At 46.5% G+C, this 27,727-nt stretch overlaps 1 protein-coding gene across 1 annotated transcript; it reads right to left on the minus strand.

Moving 5' to 3' along the window:
• LOC309347187 (proproteinase E-like) lies at positions 1-27,539 on the minus strand (the record flags this gene model as incomplete). The annotated part of the gene is made up of 8 exons (XM_081871528.1): positions 1-68; positions 3,224-3,376; positions 4,324-4,466; positions 5,373-5,509; positions 10,135-10,269; positions 11,911-12,008; positions 13,681-13,766; positions 27,497-27,539. The coding sequence occupies 8 exons, from the start codon at positions 27,537-27,539 to the stop codon at positions 48-50; spliced, it is 816 nt and encodes a 271-aa protein (XP_081727654.1). The 3' UTR covers positions 1-47.
• Positions 27,540-27,727: the final 188 nt, after the last annotated feature.

Raw genomic sequence — 27,727 nt, forward strand, 5'->3', positions numbered from 1 at the left:
TTTTATTCTGGGACTAAGAGGGGTCCCGCAAAAGGCAGGTCAGGTCATCATGAATGGTTAGTGATGGTCTGAAAGAAAACAAGAAAAGTATTTTAGATATAACTCCTGTTCTAGAATTAGAGGCTGGGTATTAATGATAGCATCAAATTACAGGCAAGGGGAATTTAGCGGGGCAGCTGGTCAAAGGATGGACCCTCCCTGGAGTCAGATAATCGGTCCGGGAGCAAGGGATCTGAAAGGCTGACTTCCTCTGAAGGGCTGACCCTCTGCGTAGGGTCTGTTGAACCCTTGCTTGAAACCAAACCGGTTTATTGTCATGGGTTATGTATACTGCTTGCTGGGAGGGCTCTTAACACAGGCCTGCAGGAAGGTTCCTTCTGGTCCAAGGGCAGAAGGGAAATGGAGGCCATGTGCCAGACCTCCATCACTAAGAATAAATGCCAGGGCTTGCTCTCTCCTTCTCCTCCCCCCTCCTCCTCCCTTTTCCTTTTGTGTCGTGTCATTTAGACTGTGAACCTGAGAGCAGAGATGATCTGATCGCTGATAACACACGCTTCAACATTTCTCTGATGAAAATAGGGACGTCCTTTTAAATAATAATAATAATAATAATAATAATAATAATAATATTTATACCCTGCCCATCTGACTGCGTTGCCCTAGCCACTCTGGGCAGCTTCCAAAATACAGTGGTACAGTGGTGCCTTGCAAGATGAAAAGAATCCGTTCCGAGCGGTTTTTTTGTCTTGCGAATCAAGCCCACTGACGGCTTAGCAGATTAGCGCTATTAGCGGTTTAGCGGCTTTTAGCGGCTTAGCGGATAAGCGGCTTAGCGCCTTAGCGGCAAAGAAAAAGGGAGGGGGAAGGGAAAAAAACCCGCAGGAACTCGCAAGACATTTTCGTCTTGCGAAGCAAGCCCATAGGAAATTCGTTTTGCGAAGCGCCTCCAAAACGGAAAACTCTTTCGTCTAGCGAGTTTTCCGTCTTGCGAGGCGTTCGTCTTGCGGGGCACCACTGTACCTCAGTTTTTGAGCATCCCGAAAGTCAAATGTTTTGGTTTCCGAACACCGAAAACCCGGAAGTAATTGCTTCCGTTATCAAACGTGCTTCGGAAGTTGAATGGCTTCCACTGTGCATTTTTCATTTTTTTGCAACAGAACATGCAGCCAACCCTGTGTGCCTCGGTTTTCGAACGTTTCGGAAGTTGAACAGTCTTCCGGAACGGGTTACGATTGAGAACTGAGGTACCACTGTATATAAAGACATAATAAAACGTTAAATGTTTAAAAATGCCCCTATATCGGACTGCCTTCAAACAGCTCAGGGGTCGGATAACTCCGTAACCTCCAACATTTCACAGATGAAAATAGGGATGTCCTAAGGAAAAGCAGGACATTCCAGGATCAAACCAGAAACCAGGACGGCTTCTGTAAATCCGGGACTGTCCCTGCAAAATAGGGACACTTGGAGGGTCTGCTGATATTTGAATAAAAACAATATAGTAAGAATAATAATGATTCAACCATCACTCGCAATGGTTAGGGGCTTCCTGGGGCATCAACAAAAACGCCCTCCAGTAATCTCCCAGCTCTTACTCCCAAGTAAACTTTTGAAAGGTAGAGCCTGAGCTCAGGGGCAGAGCAGCTGCTTGGCAGGCAGAAGGCTCCAGGCATGGCTGGGAAGAACTTCCTGCCTGAACCTGCAGGTCAGTGCAGACAATACAGTGGACACTCGGGTTTCGAACGTGATCTGTGCTGGAGGCACGTTCGCAATCCGCAGCATTTGCAACCCGCAGCTCCGTGTCTGCGCACGCACGGGTCGCGATCCAGCGCCTCTGTGCATGTGCAAAGTCACCCGTTCCGGTACTTCCGGGTTTCGGCATGGTGCGCCAGCTGAAAACGTGCAACCTGAAGCGTCTGTAAGCCGAGGTATGACTGTACTGAGCTGAATGAACCACTGGTCTGACTCCATAGAGGGCAGCTTCCTACATGTTCCTATTCTTGGGGTCCCTCCCCACCCCACAATTCTATTCTAGGAAGACCTTGGCCCCAAGGAAGGCCCTGCTTGGATAATCTGGGGCTCAGTACAGTCATACCTAGGGTTACAGACGCTTCACGTTGCGCGTTGTCGGGTTAAAGGTAAAGGGACCCCTGACCATCAGGTCCAGTTGTGGCCGACTCTGGGGTTGCGGTGCTCATCTCGCTTTATTGGCCGAGGGAGCCGGTGTACAGCTTCCACGTCATGTAGCCAGCAGGACTAAACCGCTTCTGGCGAACCAGAGCAGCACATGGAAACGCTGTTTACCTTCCCGCTGGAGCGGTACCTATTTATCTACTTGCACTGCATGCTTTCGAACTGCTATGTTGGCAGGAGTAGGGACCGAGCAACCGGAGCTCACCCCGTCGCGGGGATTCGAACCGCTGATCTTCTGATCGGCAAGTCCTAGGCTCTGTGGTTTAACCCACAGCGCCACCCGCGTCCCCCTGGGGCTAAGTACCGTATTTTTCGCACCATAGGACACACTTTTTCCGTCCTAAAAAGCAAGGGGAAATGTGTGTGCGTCCTATGGAGCGAATGCAGGGGGGAGGCAGGCGGGAAAAGCCCCCATGAGCCGCACACAAGCTCCGTGCGCTCTTGTGGGCTTTTCCACAGGAGGGAGAAGAGACTGACTGGCCGCATCAGTCCCTTCTCCCACCTCCCAGGAAAGCCAGGAGAAGCTGCAATCTCTTTAAAGGGGTTGCACGGCTTCTGCGGGCTTTTGGGAGAGGTGAGGGAATCCCCCCACCTCCCAGGAAAGCCCTGCGCAGCGTCTCCCGGCAAGGAGAGGCTGCACAGGGCTAAAGGGGGAGCCAAAACAGCGAGTGGGATCTATCCTGCTCGCTGTCTTGGCTTCTTCCATAGCTGCGCACAACCCCTCCGGCAGGGAGAGGTTGTGCGCAGCCTGTACGCTGCTCTTTGGGGCTGGGGGGGGGGAAAAAGATATTTTTCCTTGATTTCCCCCCCTAAAAATTGGGTGCGCCCTATGGTCCAGTGCGCCCTATGGTGCGAAAAATACAGTACTTGTGTGCAAATGCTGTTTTGATTTCACATCCAGGGGTTTGGGAGGAAAAGAAAGCTTTGGAAAGGGGGCTCTCCCAAATTATTTTTGATTGTCACCCTGCCGTGCTGAAATGCACTTCCAAGCATGAGAGCCACCAGGTGGGTCTCCTTCGCAATCGCTTACTTCCTGAATCCAGGTCTCGAAATCAGAGACGCGGGTGAAGACGGTGGGTTTCTTCAAGGCGTTGCACCCCAAGGCGGAGACAAAGCTGGCGATGCCATGGACCTCCCATCTTCCGTCAGCAGCCTTGCAGTTCAGGGGGCCGCCGGAGTCGCCCTGGAAAATGCAACAAAAAAATCGGGGGTGGGCTAGATGACCGCTGGGTGTCCCTCTACAACTCTGCGATTGGAAATAAGCTGTACGGCGAAAGCGCTGGAGGGGGAGATTCTGCTCAGGATGCGGCCCCCGTCAGCTACTACGCTGAACCGAAGTCCCACCCCCCAGATACTTTGCGCTTCTTTGAAACTTGGGGCTCCCCCAGGTTTTGCAGAGGCAATGCCATTTTCGCTAAATCAGACTCCCCGCTCAGAAAACAATATTGCTCTTATGGAGTGTACATAAGGTAAAGGTAAAGGGACCCCTGACCATTAGGTCCAGTCATGGCCGACTCTGGGGTTGCGGTGCACATCTCGCTTTATTGGCCGAGGGAGCCGGTGTACAGCTTCCGGGTCATGTGGCCAGCTTGACTAAACCGCTTCTGGCGAACCAGAGCAGCAAACAAAAACACCGTTTACCTTCCCGATATTTATCTACTAGGTTGGCAGGAGCTGGGACCGAGCAATGGGTCACTGGGATTCGAACCGCTGACCTTCTGATCGGCAAGTCCTAGACTCTGTGGTTTAACCCACAGCGCCACCCATGCCCCTACTACTCACCCACTATTCTGTATTGGCCCAAATATAAGTCACACTTCCCCCCCAACCCAAATTCCGACCGTGAAAAGTTAAAGTGCGGCTTAAATTCGTGACCTTGCAAAAATTGGCTTTTACAATATCGCTGCTGAAACAGACTTACGGGGAAAAGGAACAAAAAAAAATTATAGCAAGCTTGAGGCTGTTGTGCAATTAATTCTAATGTCATCCATCACTTTCCCTGTATTTTACAGTGCAGTATCTGGAGGGCTGGATGCCACAGCACATTGGCTAGCCCTGAAAGCATCTTCTCCAAGACTCTTGTTCCTCCGTCTTCCAAGGGCCAAACTCCCATTTCCTCCCCAGACTTACGTTGCAGCCGGCACGGATGTCCCCTCCAGCACAGATCATGTTTTGCCGGATGACGCCTCCCCACCAGTCCTTCTGGTTGCAGTGTTGGTTGTCCACCACTGGAAGAATGGCCTGCTGGAGTTTGGATGGAAGGGGGCCGTTCGCTGTGAAGGAAGGCGCAGTTGGTCAGGGGTCAGGGTGGATAAAAATCAATGATTTCTATTTTTTTAAAAAAATCAAATAAATTGGATTTTTAAAAATGTAAACTGGATTTTTAAAATTTAAATTTAATTTAAATTGGATTTTTAAAATACAATGCTTTCGGAGGAAAGATCTTTCTAAAGATAGTTTTCTGTTTAAGCTACATTATAGTCCAAAGGCTGTTCATCAGAAAATAAGGATTTGTTTTAAGTTTTTCATGTGTGCTAAAACTTAGTCTAAGTTTTTTTTTTTAACTGTTTAACCGCATCAGTTAACAAACATGGATATATATGCTCAGTGCTTTTTTTTTCTGGGAATGCGCAGGAGTACACAAATCCCTCAACATTTTGCGAATCTTTGTACCTTTGTCCATTTACTGTATTTCCCCCCAATTTGAACTATAAAATGGTGATTTTTCTTGAGTACCCTAAACATTATTGTTTTCTTTTATTCTTTTATGTTATTTTTGAAAAATTAATAAATTGTTATAAAAAATAATAATAAAAGTCCACTATTACGAAAGAAAGAAAGAAAGAAAGAAAGAAAGAAAGAAAGAAAGAAAGAAAGAAAAGCAGGTGTTTTGCCCTTGAGCCCGTCCCCTAAACCAAAATCCCATTCCACTCTATACAAATAGACAGGAGCAACACTGGCCTCCCCAAGGACACAAAGCTTCTTTATATGCGTGCACCGTAGAATTGTTGGAAAGGACCCCCAAAGGTCATCTATTCTAACCATCTTGCATGCAGAAATCGCAGCTCAAGAATCCCCGTCAGATGGCCACCCAACCTCCGGTTTTTTTAAAACCACTAGCCTCTGTTTTAAAACCCTCCCTCTCCAGGCCCCCTGCAGATAAGGGCGGAACCACTTACTGTACAGTCGTCCCCAGCCGCTGATGTAGCAGGGGTAATCATTAGGCAACACTTCCCCTGCGGGGGGGAGGCACCCCAGCTGCACCGTGTTGCTCAGCTCGGCGGTGCGGGACAGCTTCATCAGGGCGATGTCGTTGCTGAGGCAAACAGGAGAGAGAGAGAGTCAAGAGGATGCGCTCTGGGTGGGGCAGCCCAGGCCAGTCCATAGGGCCAAATGTGGTTCTGCCCCACCAGCTTCAGTTCATCCAAACCCACTGGCCTGCCTTCTGACATCTGGGTCAAGGAATAGCCCTGCCTCTCCTCCTCCTCCTTGGTACAGTGGTACCTTGGTTCTCAAAGTTAATCCGTTCCGGAAGTCCATTCCAAAACCAAAGCGTTCCAAAACCAAAGCACGTTTTCCCGTAGAAAGTAATGCAATATGGATTAATCTGTTCCAGACTTTTAAAAACAACCCCCAAAACAGCCATTTAACATGAATTTTACTATCTAACGAGACCATTCATACATAAAATGAAAGCAGTAATCAATGTAAGGTAAAGGTAAAGGGACCCCTGACCATTAGGTCCAGTCGTGGCCGACTCTGGGGTTGCGGCGCTCATCTCACTTTATGGGCAGAGGGAGCCAGCATACACCTCCAGGTCATGTGGCCAGCAGGACTAAGCCGCTTCTGGCGAACCAGAGCAGCACACGCAAATGCCGTTTACCTTCCCATCGGAATGGTACCTATTTATGTACTTGCACTTTGAGGTGCTTTTGAACTGCTAGGTTGGCAGGAGCAGGGACCGAGCAACAGGAGCTCACCCTGTTGCGGGGATTCAAACCACCAACCTTCTGATCGGCAAGCCCTAGGCTCTGTGGTTTAACCCACAGCGCCACCCACGTCCCTCTAACACTGAGCAACAATTTTTTACTTTTTGAATGTTGTCTAGATCTCTACAACTTATTTAGGGTATTTTTGCACTGCTGAATTAGGAAATGGCATCCGTTTCTCTCCACCAGGCCAGGTTTTTGTGCTATGTTGATTTGAAAAAAATCAGATCTTGTGACAAAATCGATTACCGGTACATTTTTGTGGCATTATCAGCTGATTTTTTCAACACATATCATCCTAAATATGTTTTTAAGAGAAAAAAATGTTTTTCCAACAACATATATTGATTACCTGATAGAAACATCAATTACTGTAAACTGAATGGTGGACATTGGTAAAGGTACCCCTGCCCTTACGGGCCAGTCTTGACAGACTCTAGGGTTGTGCGCTCATCTCACTCTATAGGCCGGGAGCCAGCACTGTCCACAGACACTTCCGGGTCACGTGGCCAGCATGACAAGCTGCATCTGGCGAGCCAGCGCAGCACACGGAACGCCGTTTACCTTCCCGCTGGTAAGCGGCCCCTATTTATCTACTTGCACCCGAGGGTGCTTTCGAACTGCTAGGTTGGCAGGCGCTGGGACCTAATGACGGGAGCGCACCCCGCCACGGGGATTCGAACCGCCGACCATGCAATCGGCAAGTCCTAGGCGCTGAGGTTTTACCCACAACGCCACCCACGTCCCTTTGATAAAGGTAAGTACACGTAAATTGCATGTTGCTTCACCATTTTTCAAACTTCAGGGCTTGAACTTCCGTTTCTTGGAACTCCTGGAATGCTCAGTGGCAGGGAGGTCTCTCTTCAGAGTCCAACAGTAGTCAGCCATCATGACTGCGTCCCAGCGACCCTGATACCTGGTCTCCATCTCTTTCATGTCCTGATGGAATCTCTCCCCCTCCTCGTCACTCATTGAACCCAGGTTCTCAGGAAACCGGTCCATATGTGAAAATAGGTAGTGCATCTTGACGCTCATGTTGCAGCCCAGGTTTCTGAAAGCAGTCAGCATGTTGACAAGTTCTGTGTAGTTTCTGGCCTTATTGTTGTCAAGAAAGTTCTTCACTACCAGAACAAATGCCTTCTACGCTTCCAGTTCCGCTTCGTTCATTGACTTTCCGAACCCTGGATCTCTGATGAGCTGACGGATCTGAGGACCGTCAAAGATGCCAGCTTTCAACTTCTCCATGGTCAATCCTGGAAAAGCCTGGCACAAGTAAGTGAAGCAGTCACCATCCTTGTCCAGAGCCTTGGTGAACTGCTTGATTAAGCCGCGCTTGATGTGCAGCAGTGGGAAGAGTATTCTGTCTCTGTCCACCAGAAGGTCGTTGATGACGTTCCTTTCTTTGCAAGGCACCAATTCCTCCCGTACAGGCCAGTCCTTCTTCGTGTAATGCTGAGCACGGTCCCTACTATCCCACATGCACAGAAAACATGGGTACTTGGTGAAGCCAGACTGTTGTCCCAACAAAAAGTTCACCATCTTCAGGTCAACACAAATAAACCACTTATGCTGATCATAACCAATTTTCTCCAGCACATACCTCACCCCTTCATAGTTCTCCTTCAGTGTACTTGAGTGAGCCAGGGGTTTTGATCCCCCCAACTTTATGCTTTGCGCACCAATTTATGGAAGATTTTGAGCTTTTATGACTTCAAACTGATCCCTTTTCGACATAATCACCCAGAACTATCGAACCTGAATACGTCTTGTGATTAAAATAATCATTTCCAATCAAAACAATTATTCGACATGGCATTTAGCCCCCACCAACTTCTTCTAAAATGCTCCACACAAGCGTACATGTGAACAAAAATGTAAAAAAATGACATGTGGCCATAACTCAAAAACTTGACTTGATTGAGCAAATCAATGTGATTTTTGGATTCAGCGCATCAGATTCATCCTAAATCAGCTGAAAAAAACACAGACAACAAATTTGTTGTTGACCAGTGTGTACTATAAAATAAGACAGAATTGTAGATGATGAAAATTAAAATTAATGTTTTTTCTTACCTGCACTGATGATAGTCATTGTTTGGATGGGGTTTTTTTTATCCATTTCCACAGTCACACAATCAATCAATCAATCACTAGCTGAACTGGGATCCACACAGTCACAAAAACAAATGAACCGAAAAAGCCTCAAAATCAAAAACGCAAAATAAACAGCAAAAACAAAAGCGCCAAACTTAATCCAGTCTGGAAGTCTGTTTGACTTCCGAAATGTTCAAAAACCAAGGCGCAGCTTCTGATTGGTGCAGGCGCCCCGGAAACAATAGTCAACAGCCACATCGGATGTTCAGCTTCCGAAAAACATTTGAAAACTGGAACACTTACTTCTGGGTTTTCAGGGTTTGGGAACCAAAGCGTTTGAGAACCAAGGTACCACTGTATACTCCGAAAGAAGGAGGAGGAGGAGGAGGAGGATGGGGAGAAAAATATACAGTGGTATGTATACGAATGCCTCGTAAGACGAAAAACTCGCAAGATGTATACGAATGCCTCGTAAGACGAAAAACTCGCAAGACGAAAGAGTTTTTCGTTTTTTGAGATGCTTCGGAAGACGAATTTCCCTATGGGCTTGCTTCGCAAGATGAAAACGTCTTGCAAGTTTGTTTCCTTTTTCTTAAAACCGTTAATACCTATGGGAATCCGTGCTTCACAAGACGAAAAATTCGCAAGACGAAAACACTCGCAGAACGAATTAATTTCGTCTTGCGAGGTACCACTGTAACTGAGTTGGCTCTGCCTGTCATTGACTCTGGCACCATCTGCTGGTCAGCTCCCTGGCTTCCAACCCACCAGTCCCAAGGGGCAACTGATAGGGATCTGGCCCTGAAGCTTCAGCTGGCCCAGAATGCTGTTGCCAGACTAGAGATGGGTTTATTTATTTATTTCATAAAATTTATACACCATTTGGGGGGGGGGAAATAGCACATTTTTTTTCTAAACAGTTTTAAAAAATAATCACCACCATCATCATTAAAGTAGTGCCTTGCAAGACGAAATTAATTCGTTCCGCGAGTCTTTTCGTCTTGCAATGTTTTTCGTCTTGCGAAGCACAGTCCGTCGCAACTGCGCCTCTTCAAGCGGCTTTAGGAAAAAAGCGAACAAACTCGCAAGACGTTTTCGTCTTGCGAAGCAAGCCCATAAGGAAATTCGTCTTGCGAAGCGACGCAAAAACCAAAAAACCCTTTCGTCTTGCGCGTTTTTCGTTTTGCGAGGCATTCGTCTTGCGGGGCACCACTGTAATTCAATTTATATAGCGTCGTTTATCAGAAGATCCCAGGGCGGTGTAGAGTGGTACCTCGGGTTACAGTCACTTCAGGTTACAGATGCTTCAGGTTACAGACTCCACTAACCCAGAAATAGTACCTCGGGTTAAGAACTTTGCTTCAGGATGAGAACAAATCACGCGGCGGCAGCAGGAGGCCCCATTAGCTAAAGTGGTACCTCAGATTATGAACAGTTTCAGGTTAAGAACGGACCTCCAGAACGAATTAAGTTCTTAACCTGAGGTGCCACTGTACAACATTAAAAATACATTGCAGAAAACCAGTGATAAAAACATAACAAAGCCATAATAAAAAGCATACAGACAGATAATAAAATACTCATCATAATAATAGTCCTCTCCCTCCCAGTTTCTCAAGCCCTAGATTATTTAAAGCCATAGGCCTGGCTAAAGAGGAATGGACCAGACCATCCCTGCCCCCAAGATGGAGCCAGTTTTAAATGTTTGAAGTTTTATTCTGTTTTTAGTGTTCTGTTGGGAGCCTCCCTGAGTGGCTGGGGAAGCCCAGCCAGATGGGCAGGGTATAAATAATAATAAAATTATTATTATTATTATTATTATTATTATTATTATTATTATTATCCACAACTCACTTACCCACAGGCGGCACAAATGGAGATCCATTTCGGGTGCACAAAGATGTCATTGGAGTTCACAGGAATGCGCTGCTCAGTTCCTTCTTCCGCATCCATGTCATATTCACCTACCACAACTTGATACGTCCGGGATTTGCTGTGAGAGTGTAGGAGAAACACAGAGAAGAGGCCATCATAGAATCATAGATTTGTAGGGTTGAAAGGGACCAAACACCACCATCTCCGCAATGCAGGAAACCTAGCTAGCAGGCGGCCATCCAAACTCTGTTTAAAAGCTTGCAGCTTGTGGAGAGTCCACTACCTCTTGAGGGAGACCATTCCTCTGTCAAACAGCTCTCCCCATCAGAAAGGTCTTCCTAAAATTTAGTCAGAAATTCCTTTCTTGCAATCTGAATCCATTGATTCGGGTCCTATCCTCCAGAGCAGCGAGACACAAGCTTGCTCTGTTTTCCACATGGCAACCCTTCAGATATTTGAAAGTGGCTCTCAGTCTCCTCTTATCCAGTCTACGTACCCAACTCCAGACCCTTCTTGGTTTCCAAACCCTCCATCACCCTGGTCGCTTTTCCCTGCACACCTTGCAGCTTCTCCATGCCCTCCCTAAACTGTGGTGCACCCAGAACTGGACACAGGACTTCAGGTGGGGACTGTATGGTATATACACAAAGTATCAAATGTGGTGACAGTAATAATAATACAACAAAACAACAGCATCACACGCTGGCTTATAAAACCAAATTTACTAGAATAATAGCTAGAATAGAGATAGACTTATAACCATTCAGACAACAAACATACTAAGGTGCCATGCATAGCTGTCACAGATTTGAAAATAAGGGACCAGCAGCCTCAAAAATAAGGGATCAGCAGCCAAAATAAGGGATCAACAATTACTTTGATAAAATACATATTTTGTTGCGTGCAAATGGCTTTAGATACCTATTAGATCCATAAATTACCATATAGCATATATTCAACACACACAAAAACAGCAACAATTTGTTGTTGACAAAGGACAGCTGGACATAGAAAGGGCCCCATTACCTTCAGTGGCTTATTTAAGGGACATCATCAATAAGGGACAGCAGCGGGACATAGCGCTGGGCTAAGGGACTTTCCCGCCAAATAAGGGACGCTTGACAGCTATGGTGCCATGTGCAAGACAAAGCCTGGAGATACTATAAACATGGAGTAGATAAATGTACAACTCTATCTTAACAAGTTACATGTGCAGTAAATGTTATACAGACTGGATAAATGAACCGTTCAACAAGTAGCGTAAGTCCAAGCGCAGAACGGCAACCCCATGCCACCACAACGGCAAGGGTGGCACACTAGAGAATATGAAAAAGTTTTTCAAAGCTGTTTTTCAAAGATTGAACTGGATGAGATGTTCTTCAATGGGTCTTGAGTTGGAAACACAAAGCCGTATGAATGGGTAGGCAAATCTAAGCCACCACACTGAGGAGGAGAACGCAAGTTCTCTGGATATATTACAGGTTTCGCTACATGCTTCATCAGTCCGAAAAGCCAATCATAGAAAATGGTTTGCTCAGGGCAAAGAAAGTATTCACAGGCACAGGACTGACCAAGGCATTACGAGGCATGACCATCCCATGTCACCTGCATCCCTGAGGGAAACGGATAGAATACAAAATGGACCGGTTCACCTGTCCGTAAGGCAATCAGCTCCTTCTGCCTGTAAACACACACACACACACACACACACACACACACACCCCAGTGCCCACCCCTTACCGCCCTCAATATAGCTTACGAGATGCAGTGGGCGGCAGTCATGACCCAGTTGGGGGCAATGAGGGTGCCCCCGCAGGTGTGACGGAATTCACCATCCTTCTCGTACTGGAGGGAGATCTGAGGGAAGGCAAGAGAGGCGGCAGGGAAGGGATTAAGACACCATCATAGACACAGATCTGTGAAGGGGATCAGAATTTACTGGACAGTGACAGCGATCAGGTTGTGATGAAGGGGGAAGGTTGTTACTGCTATAAGAAAAAAACTGCTCCTTTTCCCTTATGGGGTACCCAAGAGCCCGAATAGAGTCCTTAAGCGGGTTCCCTATTGGTAGGAGAAAATAACAGAGGCCAACCAGAGAATATTGAGAAGCAAAGCGGTTAGTAAGCCTGATCTTTATCCAACTGTTGCAACAGGGTCCTCACACCACATGCAGGAGGGAGGAGGAACCCAGAACAATGGTGTGCAAGCCCTTATATAGACTTTTGAAATTGCCCACCCTGTAGCTGAAGTAAAAGGAGCTCACCCTGTTCACAGGGATTTGAACCACCAACCTTCTGATCCGCAAGCCCTAGGCTCTGTGGTTTAACCCACAGCGCCACCCACATCCCACAGCTGAAGACCACCCCCCCCAAACATCATACATGCATCACAGAAGGAGGCGGTCTACAGCAGAAATCCTGTTTGCCAGGATACCTGATATTGGTCACTGATTGCATTACCTGGGCAGCCTGGCCATTTTTTGTGTGATGTTTAATACTTTGAGTTCCTGAATCCAGGTCACAGGCTCACCCTATTCATACACAAATACGCCCTTAAGACAGGATCTGCAAGCAAAAGGACAATGGAGAGGCTTTTCCCATTTCCTCCCTCCTTGCAGAGGAATATATTGAGGTCAGTTTGGGAGAGTCAAAATGGCTTCAGAATTGCTCTCCTGTACTATAGTGGTACCTCGGGTTAAGTACTTAATTCGTTCCGGAGGTCCGTTCTTAACCTGAAACTGTTCTTAACCTGAAGCACCCCTTTAGCTAATGGGGCCTCCTGCTGCCACTGCGCTACCACAGCACGATTTCTGTTCTCATCCTGAAGCAAAGTTCTTAACCTGAGGTACTATTTCTGGGTTAGCGGAGTCTGTAACCTGAAGAGTGTGTAACCTGAAGCTTATGTAACCCAAGGTACTACTGTATTTCAGACATGTGGTTTATATACTTACGCATCTGTTTGCCTTGTACATTTATGAATTTTTAAAAATATATTTGGGACCTTAGAATTCTTATAACATCTCTAAATTTGGGTTGTATCCCAAGTGAGCTCTTATTGAAGAGAGCCCCTGTTGCACTAACTTCCTGCTTGTGGGCTTCCCAGAACAGGCATCTGGTCGGCTGCTGTGGGAACAGAGCACTGATGGGCCCCCCCTTTGCATACCTCCCAACATTTCTCCAAAAGCGGGACATTCCGGGATCAAATCGGAAACTGGGACGGCTTCTGCAAATCCAGAACTGTCCCTGGAAAATTGTCCCTTGGAGAATCAGCCTTGGCCTTGACCCAGCAGGCTTTGCTTATGTCCTTATGGCTATTACTTACTTCCAATGGGTATACTCTGAGTAGGATAAGCATTGGCTAGGAGCCAGTGAGTATTTTATGCCATTGGATGCAAAAGGTTTGGAGCTATTCCTCTAATTAAGAGGTATATAAGTTGTGTTGTTGATGTTGTTGTTGCTGCTGTTTTTTTATTTTAAAAAATGGATCTAAATGTGGCACAAGATAATAGAAGGAGAAGCAGCTTCCTTACCTGCCAAGGCCAGCTATAAGGGACGGCGTCTTCACCATTCACCACCCTGGCATTGGGGGTGTAGATAGGTGTTCCACAACTGGAGGCTGTGGGGAGAAGTCAGTGGTGCCTGTGAGTTGTGGGAGAAAGGAAGTGTTGCGTTCTGAAGGTAAAGGAAGGACTGGACCCTGATTAATACAATAGACACGAGGCTTGACCAGAAAGACCTTTGGGAGAAAGTGCACTTGCCACTCCGTTTTTATTAACAAAAGAACTTTTATACAGTGTTTGTAAGAACCAATCAGATTTCATCTAAGCATTTCAAAAATCCCCACATGGGGACAAAGTCAGATCAGAGGAAGCCTCTTAACTACAAAGAACTATTTCCTATTTGAGCATGCATTTAGGCTAAATAAAACAGGAACAAAGGAGGAATGCATTTAGCAAACCCTGGAGGTCATAAAAGGAAAGACAGGCATTTTACCACCTCCGTGTGAACTCTGTTTCCTGGCCCTAAAGATTAACAAAAGCTACAGCAAAACTACCTCCTTATCTTTAGGTATCTTTATGCTGGTGAAGCAACTGGTCTGTGTAGAAGGCTTATACGTGACTGTCAGGCATAGAGAAAATGGGGCAGAGATGCAGAGGCTTGTGGGATTGAATCAGAAATCACGTCAGTGACTCAAACCCAGTCAAAGCAATGCTTTCACCGCTGACACAATGGCTTGCTTCATTTTTCATAATTCCTCATAGCAATCCCACATGACCACCACAGGAAGGAAGGAAGGAAGGAAGGAAGGAAGGAAGGAAGGAAGGAAGGAAGGAAATAATAGAATTGTAGGACTGGAAGGGACTCTAAGTGTCATCTTGTCCAACCCCCTGCATAGCTGTCAACCGTCCCTTATTTGGCGGGAAAGTCCCTTATCCCAGCGCCGTGTCCCGCTGCTGTCCCTTATTGATGATGTCCCTTAAATTTCCCGGGTTTCAAAGGAAGCAGCTCCTCTCCCTCCCTCTCTGCTGGTCAGGGAGGAGGGAGGCTCCAACTGGGTTGCTTGGCTGCGTTGCTCACCCAATAAGGAGTCTAAGAACGACTGGGGGGTGGAGCTTGCATGCCTTGTGCCGATCAAATCGGTCGCGTTGCCTGGGGACTTGCCTTTGCTCAGTGCTTCCCACGGAGAGGTGACGGTGGTTTTCCTTGCTGCACCCCCTTTGCCTGGTTGCTGCGCTGTGGGAACCACCACTTGAGGCTTCGTTTGGCTGCTGGGCTGGCTGGGCTTTCTGCCTTTGTCTTGGGAGCTGGTTGACTAAAATCCCTTATTTTGGCTGCTGGTCCCTTATTTTTGAGGCTGCTGGTCCCTTATTTTCAAATCTGTAAGTTGACAGCTATGGGGTGGGGCATGTGCCAGGGGGCTCGTGCTGAGTCCACTTGGAGCGTGAACCGATTCTGCCGGCCAGGGAGGAGGGAGGCTCCAACTGTGTTGCTCAGCTGCGTTGTTCACCCAATAAGGAGTCTAAGAACGACTGGGGGGTGGAGCTTGCATGCCTTGTGCCGATCAAATCGGCCACATTGCCTGGGGACTTGCCTTTGCTCAGCGCTTCCCAGCAGAGAGGTAACGGTTTTCCTTGCTGCATCCCCTTTGCTGGGTTGCTGCGCTGTGGGAACCACCGCTTGAGGCTTTGTTTGGCTGCTGGCTGGGCTTTCTGCCTTTGGCTCGGAGGGGCTCAGAAGTTGAACATACCTGTGCTTGGAAAATCCCTTATTTTGGCTGCTGATCCCTTATTTTTGAGGCTGCTGTTCCCTTATTTTCAAATCTGTAAGTTGACAACTATGACGCCCTGCAATGCAGCCATCACAACTAATAATATACAAGCAATTACTAACAGTCACAAAAACAACCCCACTTGCTCTGAAGCTTTCCTCAGTTTCAAGCCTTCTCTGATGGAGGTCTGATTCAGGAGACAGCACCACAGCAGATGGAGTCCAAGTAACAGGCATGCTCTGGCCAGCCCTACAACTAGCCAGGTGGCAGATTCTGGGTGGCAAGCCCCTGAGACTAACACCGGGTTTAGAATGGTGCCGCACATGGCACTGAGTTGAGGGGGTGCAAAATTGAGAAGATCCATTTGGGGTGTCAGATTTTGGCTTTGCACAGGGCACCATTTTAATGAAAGATTATCGAAGTCCAACTCTTTGCCAGAGGACTTGCCCATAGGTGGTTCCTCTCATGTCTCTAAGCTACCCTACTTCTTGCCCTGAATAATTATCCCATTGCCGGTATCGAAGTAATATTTGCCTTGATAGCTCATTCGGTTGGAGCATGGTGCTGATAACACCAAGGTTTCTTCATTTTTTAAGCAATTTAATCTTTACTGATTTTATTTTTAAATATTAGGTCCCTTCACCACAAAAAGAACAAAAGAAAAAAAACACAGATCCCATCAATTACAAAGAAAATGTTACATGTAAAATAAAATTATTCCATATGTTGAGACTTCCGTCATCCTCTGTATGGTTCCTTCATTTCCTTGTTGACTGCATATTTGTATATCCTTTAACTTATCAATATCAATAATCTTTGTAGTATACAGCATTGCAGAAGTTAATCCAAGCATGTCAGAGATTTCATATGAGAACAATGTTCTTTTAAATATGGTCTGAATAAATCCCATTCTTTCTTAAACTTTTGGTTTGTCTGGTTCCTAATTTTCCCTGTCATCTTTGCCAATTCTACATACAGTGGTACCTCAGGTTAAGAACATGATGCGTTCTGGAGGTCAGTTCTTAACCTGAAACTGTTCTTAACCTGAGGTACCACTTTAGCTAATGGGGCCTCCCACTGCCGCCACACAATTTCTGTTCTCATCCTGAAACAAAGTTCTTAACCCGAGGTACTATTTCTGGGTTAGCAGAGTCTGTAACCTGAAGCGCCTGTAACCTGAAGTACCACTGTATTCAAATAATTTAACCTGCCACTCCATTTTAGTTGGTATTTTATCTCCTTTCCACCATTTAGCCATTAACATTCTCGCAGCAGTTGCATACATGAATACTTTTCTCAGTTCCTTCAGAATATCTGTATCAATGATGCCTAAATGAAAGGATTCCGGTCTTTGTCGAGGTTTCAGGTTCTATCCCCGTATGGGACAGAAGCGTATTCCTGCATTGCAGGGGGTTGGACTAGATGATCCTCAGGGTCCCTTCCCATTCTACAATTCTAGGACTCTGTGATTCTAGGCTGCCGGTCCAGCCAGCTGGCAGGAAGGTAGCCTAGGACACCTTGTCCTTTGCATCAAGCGGCAAAGTATCTTGGGCTGAGTCATGGCCAAGTGGAGTCATGGGTGGGGCAATTATGGGCATCCGAGTTTTGAAAACAGGATGCTGCAAAGGCTGTCCCTGTTTTGGTTTGGGAAGTGCTGGAGAGAAAACCGTGCCTCTTGCACGATTAGAGGCAGGGTGGGGCGAATGGTTCTCTCTCACACATTGCATGAGCAGGATGAGAGGAAGAGAGAGATTAAGACCGACGGCAAGAAGTTGCTTCGATGCATGCTGAATGTTGGACGATTCAGGAGAGAGAAAAGAAAGTCCTTTGCACAGCACCTAGCTAACCTATGGAACTCCCTGCCACAGGAGGCAGCGATGGTCGCTAACTTGGAGGGCTTTGCAAGGCAAATTTGTGGCTTTATTTGACAAATTTGTGCTCTGCCGTCACAGAGGCAGAATCCCAGTTGCTGGAACTGGCTGGAGGCGAGAGTGGCTCTTGTGCTCAAATCCTAGTTGCGGGTTTGCAAAATAGTGGCATCTGGTTGGCCACTGTGAGAATAGGATGCTGGACTGGATGGGTTGCTGGCCGGATCCAGCATAGCTATTTTTTCCAGGGGGGGGGATGCCGGGGGGATGCATACCCCTAAACATTTGATGAATCTGAGTTTGGCCTCATTGGGGGGCAGTATTTCAATATGAGTAGGGAAGTGAGAGTAACCCTAGCGTTTTTTTAAAAAGCACTGGGTCTTCTTATTGGTTTATGTTAGACAGAGAGAGAGAGAGAGAGAGAGAGAGGATCTCCTTGGGTGTTGTTGCTTTCCCAATCGCCAAGGCCATGTTAAAAACTAGGATGTGGGACACAGATCGCCAGGAACTAATTTCAGCTGCGGAAAAAACATGTTCTCCTCTTTATTTTCAACTCTCTTGGGCGCAGGAATTTAACCTTAATTATTTACAATTTTTGTTTAACCCGCAAGAAAGAAGGGCTTTTTCGCTGGCTAGGTTCAATTCTAATCCTTCTAACTTCCTTTGGGATAGGTTTGCAGGTATGGCAGAAGGAGATAGGATATGCCCATGCGATGCCCACCTGGTAGAAACTCTAGCTCACATGGCCCTTAAATGTAAAATGTATGATGATCTCCGCCAACAATTTTTAGACCATCTATGCATTCCAACATGGAAACCAGAGGCAGAGGTTATACGCTTCTTATTACAGGGGAGAGACCGGGGGCTCCCCAAGACAGTAGCTAAGTTCCTCTATTTGATTTTTTGTCGTTAAAGTACGCTACAGGATCCTGCCTTTGCTGGAGACCCACAGAGATGAAATAGATTGCTCGCCTCTTCTTCCCTTTGGCAAATGACTGTACTGTTGAAATGGCGACGAGATCACACTGACCTATTTAGTCTGAATGTTTGTAAAGGTAAAGGGACCCCTGACCATTAGGTCCAGTCGTGACCGACTCTGGGGTTGCGGCGCTCATCTCGCTTTATTGGACGAGGGAGCCGGCGTACAGCTTCCGGGTCATGTGGCCAGCATGACTAAGCCACTTCTGGCGAACCAGAGCAGCACACGGAAACGCCGTTTACCTTCCCGCCAGAGCAGTACCTATTTATCTATTTGCACTTTGACGTGCTTTCAAACTGCTAGGTTGGCAGGAGCTGGGACTGAGCAACGGGAGCTCACCCCGTCGCGGGGATTCAAACTGCCAACCTTCTGATCGGCAAGTCCTAGGCTCTGTGGTTTAACCCACAGTGCCACCCGCGTCCCCTCTGAATGTTTGTATGTGATGCCAATAAAGGTTTGATGATGATGATGGTAAAAGAGAGAGAGAGAGAGAGAGAGAGAGAGAGAGAGAGAGAGGGAGGGAGGGAGGGAGGGAGGGAGGAAGAGATTCTTACCACCAGCCACCAACAGAACGGGTATCAACAGCGCAAGCATCTTGACTGGGAGCTGCTTAGAGCCGCTGCGAAACTTTTAATACCCCTCCTTATCAGCACCAGGAAGTTTGGGTGCCCCGCACAGGTGTTGAACTCTCTCGTTGCCCAGCAGCCAAGGCCATTCGAGGGAAGGTCAGCCAGGCAATGGAAGGGAAAAAATTTACTCGCTCTTGGGGTGAGGAATCGTAGAACTGCAGAGTTCAAAAGGACCCCAAGGGCCATCTAGTCAGCGTCCCTGCAGGGATGCTGGAATCAGGCCTTTTGTGTGGTGGCCCCCTACTCCTTGGAATATATTCCTGAAAGAAATTGAGAGACAGTGTGGTGTAGTGGTGTAAGGGTTGGACTAGGCGAGACCAGGGGTCAGATCCCTACATGGCCATGAAACTCGCTGGGTGACCTCAGGATGGTACCTCAGGATAAGTACTTAATTTGTTCCGGAGGTCCGTTCTTAACCTGAAACTGTTCTTAATCTGAACCACCACTTTAGCTAATGGGGGCTCCCGCTGCTGCTGTGCAATTTCTGTTCTCATCCTGAAGCAAAGTTCTTAACTATTTCTGGGTTAGCAGAGTCTGTAACCTGAAGCGTATATAACCTGAAGCGTATGTAACCCGAGGTACCACTGTACTGTAAATATGCAATGCTTTTTTCTTTAAAAAATGTTTAGCGGTACTCTCATTTTGACTCAAGAGGAACACCAATTTATAGTTCAAATCGGGGGAAATAAATACAGTAAATGGACAAAAGTACAGTGGTACCTTGGTTTAAAACAGCCCTGTTTATGAACTATTCGGTTTACGAATTCTGCAAAACTGGAAGTAGTGTCCTGGTTTGCGAACTTTACCTCAGTCTAAGAACAGAATTTGAACGGTGGAAGGGCACTGGCAGCGGGATGCCTCATTAGGGAAAGTGAGCCTCGGTGTAAGAATGATTTTGGTTTAAGAATGGACTTCCGGAATGGATTAAGTTTGTAAACCAATGTACCACTGTACAAAGATTCACAAAATGTTTAGGGGTATGCACACCCCTGCGTACCCCCAGAAAAAGCACTTTAAATATGTAATAAAGACATTTAAAGCAGTAATTTGGGAATTGCAGGGGGTTGGAATAAATGACACTTGTGGTCCCTATAATAATATAATATAATATAATATAATATAATATAATATAATATAATATAATATAATATAATATAATAATAATAATTAAAATTAGACAAGCCCCTTTGTACTGAAACCTCCCTCTTGCAGCAAGTCTTTTAAGGAGTTGTTTCTGGTTGGTAAAAAAAAAAAAAGACTTATTTTGGCAATGCCATTTTAGGGGGGGAAAGTGAGAAGAAGAACAGTTCATGATTTCTACTCAGCTACAAATTTGGCATTCTGGGGCGGAAAATAAGCCCCCGAAGGCAGGGGCGTGGGAATCCAAGATCCGCTTTCTCCTTCTGTCGTAAGAGCTGGAAAAAATTAATAATTATTTTTCCACGAAGGTGAAATGCCCTTGAGAAGGAGAACAGGTGTTTGGGGCAGCAGGAATCTGTTAACAATTAACCCTTGTTCAAAAAGAGACGTTTTTGCACAAGGACTAAACCCCACCACCAACCCAACCGCCACGTTCTCAAGGTGCCGATAAAAACCAGGGGAAAGCCAAGGCTGGATGCTAGACCTTGATTGATGGCCTGCTGGCTGCAGGCTGGGGAAAGTGATGTGCAAGATAATTTTCGCCCTCTCTCACTTTGGAAACTCTTTGGGTTTTTCTTCTAACCCGGGTTGGAAATGAGTGTGCCCCCTGCTGTGTCTTTGAAAGGCCCAGAGTCAGCTACATGTATTTTTTTAAAATGGTTTTTATTGGTTTTACAAAACAAATCTCACATTTAACACATTAAAATTTCAAATTCAAACAAGATTCTTCCGCATCTTCCTCCCCTCTGTGGGTTCTTGATATATCTAAATCAACTGCATATCATAATTTCTCCACATTAAAGTGCTCCAAAATATCCAGTCTCTGTAACATTGCAGGAGTTGTTGACCGCCTGCCAAAGAGCTCAAGTGATTACAGTGTTCTTTTAAGTACAGCTTCTATTTGTCCCATTCCCTATTGAAGTTTCGATAATCCTGATTTCTGATTTTCCCCGTCAGTCTCACCATCTCTGCATATTCTAATATTTTCATCTGCCAGTCTGCTTTTGCGTGTTGAGACCTTTAAACCTCCCCCTTAAATAAATTCACATGACTCAAATTTTGCTTTGCTTTTTGGCAGAATTTAGGCCACAACTTTATTGATTACAGCAAGTGACTGGTTGCATAGTGTTATGTACTGAAGTTCTTGCCCTGGGCCAGCAGGGGGATACTGTAGATAGTTTTCACTCAGGTCCACATATGCAAATCAGGAATTGAAAGTGACGTTCAGTGATTGGATAGTTTCAGAAAGTTGTTACTGTTACATTGTAATGGAGCTCTATATAAGCAGGCTGGTTGAACCCTTCAGTTGAGTTCTGTCCTGGGTGTGTGAATAAACAAGAGCTGTTTGAAGAATCGCTGTGTTGTCTGATATGTTCACCCACAACTTAACACATAGGCTCTGGTTCAACTAGCTCCCTGCACCCTTGCAGGTAGAGCTGACCCAGGGCACCAGCCTAGGTCAGCCTAGGGTGAACACCTGGATAAGTGGAAAGCTGGGAGCAGGCTATCTCCGCCACCCAAATGCCCCCAAAGGCACGGGCACAACGACCTCACAGGGTTGACCAAACCATTGAGTCCCTGGATTTGAAAGACAGAGTGGTGCAGAGCTAACAACTTGCTCATAAATACAAGGAAGACAAAGGAGCTTGTGGTGGACTTCAGGAGACAGAAGAGCAATGTCCAGCCACTTTTGATTGATGGGGTCTGTGTGGAGAAGGTAACAACGTTCAGATTTTTGGGTTTTGAATTACAAGAGGATCTGTCCTGGAGTGTCAACACAAGGGGGCTTGTGAAGAAGGCGCAGCAGAGACTGTACTTTTTAAGAATCCTAAGGAAAAACCATCTTCCGCAGAAACTGCTGCTTGCCTTCTATCACTGTGCCATTGAGAGCGTGCTCACTTATGGCTTATGTGTGTGGTACGGAAGCTGTCCTACCCAGGACAGGATGGGGTTGTGCAGAGTTGTGAAGGCAGCAGAGAGCATTGTTAGCTGCCCACTCTCCACCTTAGAGCAGATTTATGCCACAAGGTGCCAGAGGAAGGCACTGGACATAGTAAAAGATCCATCGCATCCTGGTCACTGTCTCTTTGAGCTCCTGCCGTCGGGACGGAGATACAGGACGATGAAGACAAGAACGAGCCGTCTCAAGAACAGCTTCTTCTCCAGAGCGATCTCGGCCCTGAATGGGAAACCTGGACTTTGAAAGTCATCTAATCTTCCTTGCTGTATTATATTGCATTGTTTTAATTAGTGTTTTTATAGTTGTTCTGATTTTGAGTGGAGTGCCCTACCTGGGTGGATGAAGCAGCCAAGTAATTTCGTTGTCCCCGAGAGGGGGCAATGACAATAAAGATATTATTATTATTATTATTATTATTATTATTATTATTATTATTATTCCTTTAGCGGAATACCCTTCACATAAGGATGGTGAGAGCGTTCTCCCATCCCTATCACCTGAACCAGAGCCTATCCGTAACCTTACAAGTTGTGAAGATTTGCTACGCAGCAGGCAAAACCCAAATGGCACCAGCCAATCAGCCAAGTGGAGAAAATTCCTGCCGTGCCCCTGTCCCAACGACAGACGACACACGACGGCATAGCAAGGTCAAGCGTGCAAGCCCTAAATATAGGGAGAGGTGGGTGGGTGTTCCGATGCATGCACCAAAAGAGGAAGCTCTGGGTCACATGCATGGGTATACAGTGGTACCTCAGGTTAAGTACTTAATTTGTTCCGGAGGTCTGTTCTTAACCTGAAACTGTTCTTAACCTGAAGCACCACTTTAGCTAATGGGACCTCCTGCTGCCGCCGTGCCGCCGGAGCACAATTTCTGTTCTCATCTTGAAGCAAAGTTCTTAACCCGAGGTAACCTGGGTTAGCAGAGTCTGTAACCTGAAGCATATGTAACCTGAAGCGTATGTAACCCGAGGTACCACTGTAAATAGGTCCCTTGATCCGTTTAGCTTGCGTCCCATTGGCTTGATTGAACCCTCCATCAAGGGACCTACCAATCAGGTGTTATGGCTATCCAAATGTACCCACCCATAACACAGGGTTAGGTTGCCAGGTCCCGCCGCAACACATGCCCTTTTTAAGGTAGGACCCAATTTCTTGCCATCTTCTCTTTCCACCGCTGGGCAAAGCAGAATCATTGCAGCTGTAGCCGCGGACATAAATAGTTTTCTCAAATCTTTCAGTATATCTTCACCTAGAATTACTAGGAGAAAGGCTTCTGGTCTTTTAACAAATGTTATTTTGAACATTCGCTTTAACTCATTATATATCATTTCCCATAATTCCTTTATCTTTTTACAATTTTACAATTTTTGCAGTTTCAACATACATTCAGATTGGTGCTATACATTTTCGCTAACCTACTTGGTGTTAAGTACCAACAGCACATCACCTTTGTGTACCATATTTTTTGCTCTATAAGACTCACTTTTCCCCTCTTAAAAAGTAAGGGGAAATGTGTGTGCGTCTTATGGAGCGAATGCAGGCTGCGCAGCTATCCCAGAAGCCAGAATAGCAAGAGGGATCGCTGCTTTCGCTGCGCAGCGATCCCTCTTGCTGTTCTGGCTTCTGAGATTCAGAATATTTTTTCTTCTTGTTTTCCTCCTCCAAAAACTAGGTGCATCTTATTGTCTGGTGTGTCTTATAGAGCGAAAAACTTTTCTTCCAGCGTGTAGCACGCTGTAAATTTCAAATCATTCTTATGCTGTCAACTGTATATTATATCCAAAATCTCTTGCCTAGTGAATCATTATGGACTTAACTTCTTACCGGGTTTTCTGCATGTAAAGTAGGGGTTCGGCCATGGAGTTACAGGCTCCCACTAAAAATAAAGTAAGATTCTGCCGCTCAGATAAAGGGCAAATTTAAACTGCAGCAATATAAACTGCCTTATGCTGAGTCTGACCCTTGGGCCATCTAGCTTTGAGGGTGAACCCTGACAAGACAGAATTACTGTTTTTAGGGGACAGGAGGTGGGCAGGTATGGAGGACTCCCTGGTCCTGAATGGGGTAACTGTGCCCCTGAAGGACCAGATGCGCAGCCTGGGAGTCATTCTGGACTCACAGCTGTCCATGGAGGCGCAGGTCAATTCTGTATCCAAGGCAGCTGTTTATCAGCTCCATCTGGTATGCAGGCTGAGACCCTACCTGCCCCCAGACTCTCTTTCCAGAGTGCTGCATGCTCTGGTTATTGCCCGCATGGACTACTGCAACGGGCTCTATGTGGGGCTACCTTTGAAGGTGACCCGGAAACTACAACTAATCCAGAATGCAGCAGCTAGACTGGACCACATAACACTGGTCTTGAAAGACCTACACTGGCTCCCAGTACATTTCCGAGCACAATTCAAAGTGTTGGTGCTGACCTTGAAAGCCCTAAATGGCCTCGGACCAGTATACCTGAAGGAGCATCTCCACCCACATCGTTCAGCCTGGACAATGAGGTCCAGCACCGAGGGCCTTCTGGCGGTTCCCTCACTGCGAGAAGCCAAGTTACAGGGGACCAGGCAGAGGGCCTTCTCGGTAGTGACACCCGCCCTGTGGAACGCCCTTCCACCAGATGTCCAGGAAATAAACAACTACCTGACTTTTAGAAGACATCTGAAGGCAGCCTTGTTTAGGGAAGCTTTTAATGTTTGATGCATTACTGTATTTTAATATTTTGTTGGAAGCCGCCCAGAGTGGCTGGGGAGGCCCAGCCAGATGGGCGGGGTATAAATAATAAATTATTATTATTATAAAGAATGAAATTATTATAGCTCAGTATTGTCCACACTGACTTGCAGTGGCTCTGCAGGGCTTCTGGCAGAGAGTCTCGCAGCCCTACCTAGAGTTGCTGCCAGCGATTGAACCTGCAACCTTATTCCACATTTGTAAGAACTCAAGCTTTTAGGGTGCTATGAAATTCGCTGTCTGTTGATATTGCTCAGGAATCTTCACTGTACAGTGGTATCTTGGTTCTCAAACACCTTGGTTCCCAAACACCAAAAACCCAGAAGCAAGTCAAAACAAAACAAATTCCTTCCAGTAGCACCTATAAGACCAACTAAGTCAGTTCTTGGTATGAGCTTTCGTGTGCATGCACACTTCTTCAGATACTTCTTCAGATTCAGGTGCTACTGGAAGGAATTTGTTTTGTTTTGACTATGGCAGACCAACACGGCTACCTATCTGTAACCAGAAGCAAGTGTTCTGGTTTTCTAATGTTTTTCAGAAGATGAACATCCGATGCGGCTGTAGGCTATTGTTTCTGGGGCGCCTGCACCACTCAGAAGCTTTGCCTTGGTTTCCGAACATTTCGGAAGTCAAACGGACTTCCGGAAAGGATTAAGTTTGGCACTTTTGTTTTTGCTGATTATTTTGCATTTTTGTTTTTGACGCTTTTTCGGTTCATTTGTTATCGTGACTGTGTGGAACACAGTTCAGCTACTGATTGATTGATTGATTGATTGATTGTGTGACTGTGGAAATGGATAAAAGCCCCCCATCCAAACAATGACTATCATCAGTGAAGGTAAGGGGGAGGGAATTTTAACTTTTTATCATCTACAATACTGTCTTATTTTATGGTATAGCACATTGATTATTGCTTTCATTTTATGGATCAATGGTCTTGTTACATAGCAAAATTCATGTTAAATCGCTGTTTTGGGAGTTGTTTTTAAAAGTCTGGAATGGATTAATCCGTTTCTGCATTACTTTCTAATGGGAAAGCGTGCCTTCGTTTTGGAACACTTTGGTTTTGGAACAGACTTCAGGAACGGATTAAGTTTGAGAACCAAGGTACCATTGTATTTTATTTTATTTTTGCACCTGACAAATATTGGAGTACAGTGATACCTCGGGTTAAGAACTTAATTCGTTCTGGAGGTCAGTTCTTAACCTGAAACTGTTTTTAACCTGAGGTACCACTTTAGCTAATGGGGCCTCCCGTTGCCGCCGCACAATTTCTGTTCTCATCCTGAAGCATAGTTCTTAACCCGAGGTACTATTTCTGGGTTAGTGGAGTCTGTAACCTGAAGCGCCTGTAACCTGAAGCATCTGTAACCTGAGGTACCACTGTATCTGCCATAACCCCTGCCCCACCCAGGCATCCTCCTCCTTGTCTGGGCAGTTATGCAAGGGCAGCTGTGGGGACAGGTCCAAACCATACATTTAAAGCACATTCTGCACACATTTTAAAGGTAAAGAACCTCTGGGCGGTTAAGTCCAGTCAAAGGCAACTGTGGGGTTGCGGTGCTCATCTCGCTTTCAGGCCAAGGGAGCTGGCGTTTGGCCACAGACAGCTTTCCGGGTCATGTGGCCAGCAGGACTCAACCGCTTCTAGCACAATGGGGCACCGTGATGGAAACCAGAGTGCATGGAAATGCTGTTTACCTTCCTGCCACAGCCATACCTATTTATCTACTTGCATTGGTGTGCTTTTGAACTGCTAGGTTGGCAGGAGCTGGGACAGAGCAATGGGAGCTCACTCTGTCACGGGGATTCGAACCGCCAACCTTCTGATCAGCAAGCCCGAGAGGATCAGTGGTTTAGACCACAGAGCCACCCACATCTCATTTAAAGCACACATTTAAAGCACATTCACTGCCTCAAATATAGGTTTATTGTTTGTTAAGGGTAGAGGGGTGCAGGTGGTGCTGTGGTCTAAAGCACACAGCCTAGGGCTTGCGGACCAGAAGGTTGGCTTTTTGAATCCCCGCGATGGGGTGAGCTCCCGTTGCTTAGTGCCTGCTCCTGCCAACCTAGCAGTTCGAAAGCACGTCAAAGTGCAAGTAGATAAATAGGTACCGTTCTGGCAGGAAGGTAAACGGCATTTCGGTGCGCTGCTCTGGTTCGCCAGAAGCTGCTTAGTCATGATGGCCACATGACCCCGAAAAACTGTCTGCAGACAAACGCCGGCTCCCTCGGCCAGTAAAGCGAGATGAGCGCTGCAACCCCAGAGTCGTCCACGACTGGACTTAGCAGTCAGGGGTCCCTTTACCTTTAAGGGTGCTGGGAATTGTAGCTTGGTACAGGGGTAGACACATTTCCTGGGGAAGTTATGTGTTTTCGGGCGGGCAAGTGAGGGCTGGCAGAGGGCACATTGGGGTTGGTGGTGCCCTCACTTGTCCTGATGGACCACCCTCTGCCTCAGTGACTGTCAGACATTTTCCCAGCTGAAGGGAAGAACAATATGTGCCTGCCCCCCCCCTTCCCCCATTCCCCACTCCTTGTGCAGAAGGCATGGATGGACTTTGAGCTTTCAAATTCCAGCAGTATCCTGTAATACACCAAACTTTGGCCTTCTCCCCCCGCCCCACCTCTCGTGTTCCTTTCTAAGTCATTGTTGAGGCACCCAGTGTCAGCAAAGCAGTTGTGTGCCCCTAAACCCGTCTCTGCTGAAGGTGACTGGGCTGGAAGCTGAATCGATGTTCCAAAGCACCACAGGGTGGCTTGAGACTAACTCAGGAAATTGCAGGAAAGCTGTGCTCCAGAGCACCCCCCCATAATTTGCTGCCTGAAGCAGCTTGCCTTGCTGTTATGTACTGAGTTGAATAGGATCCAAAATGCAGCAGTCTGATTGGTCCTACAACAATAGGATCCAAAATGCAGCAGTCTGATTGGCCCTAGCACAATAGGATTCAGAATGCAGCAGTCTGATTGGCCCTAGAACAATAGGATTCAGAATGCAGCAG

The sequence above is a fragment of the Podarcis erhardii genome (assembly GCF_964252035.2).
Source record: "Podarcis erhardii genome assembly, chromosome: 7".
Classification (NCBI taxonomy): Eukaryota; Metazoa; Chordata; class Lepidosauria; order Squamata; family Lacertidae; genus Podarcis; species Podarcis erhardii.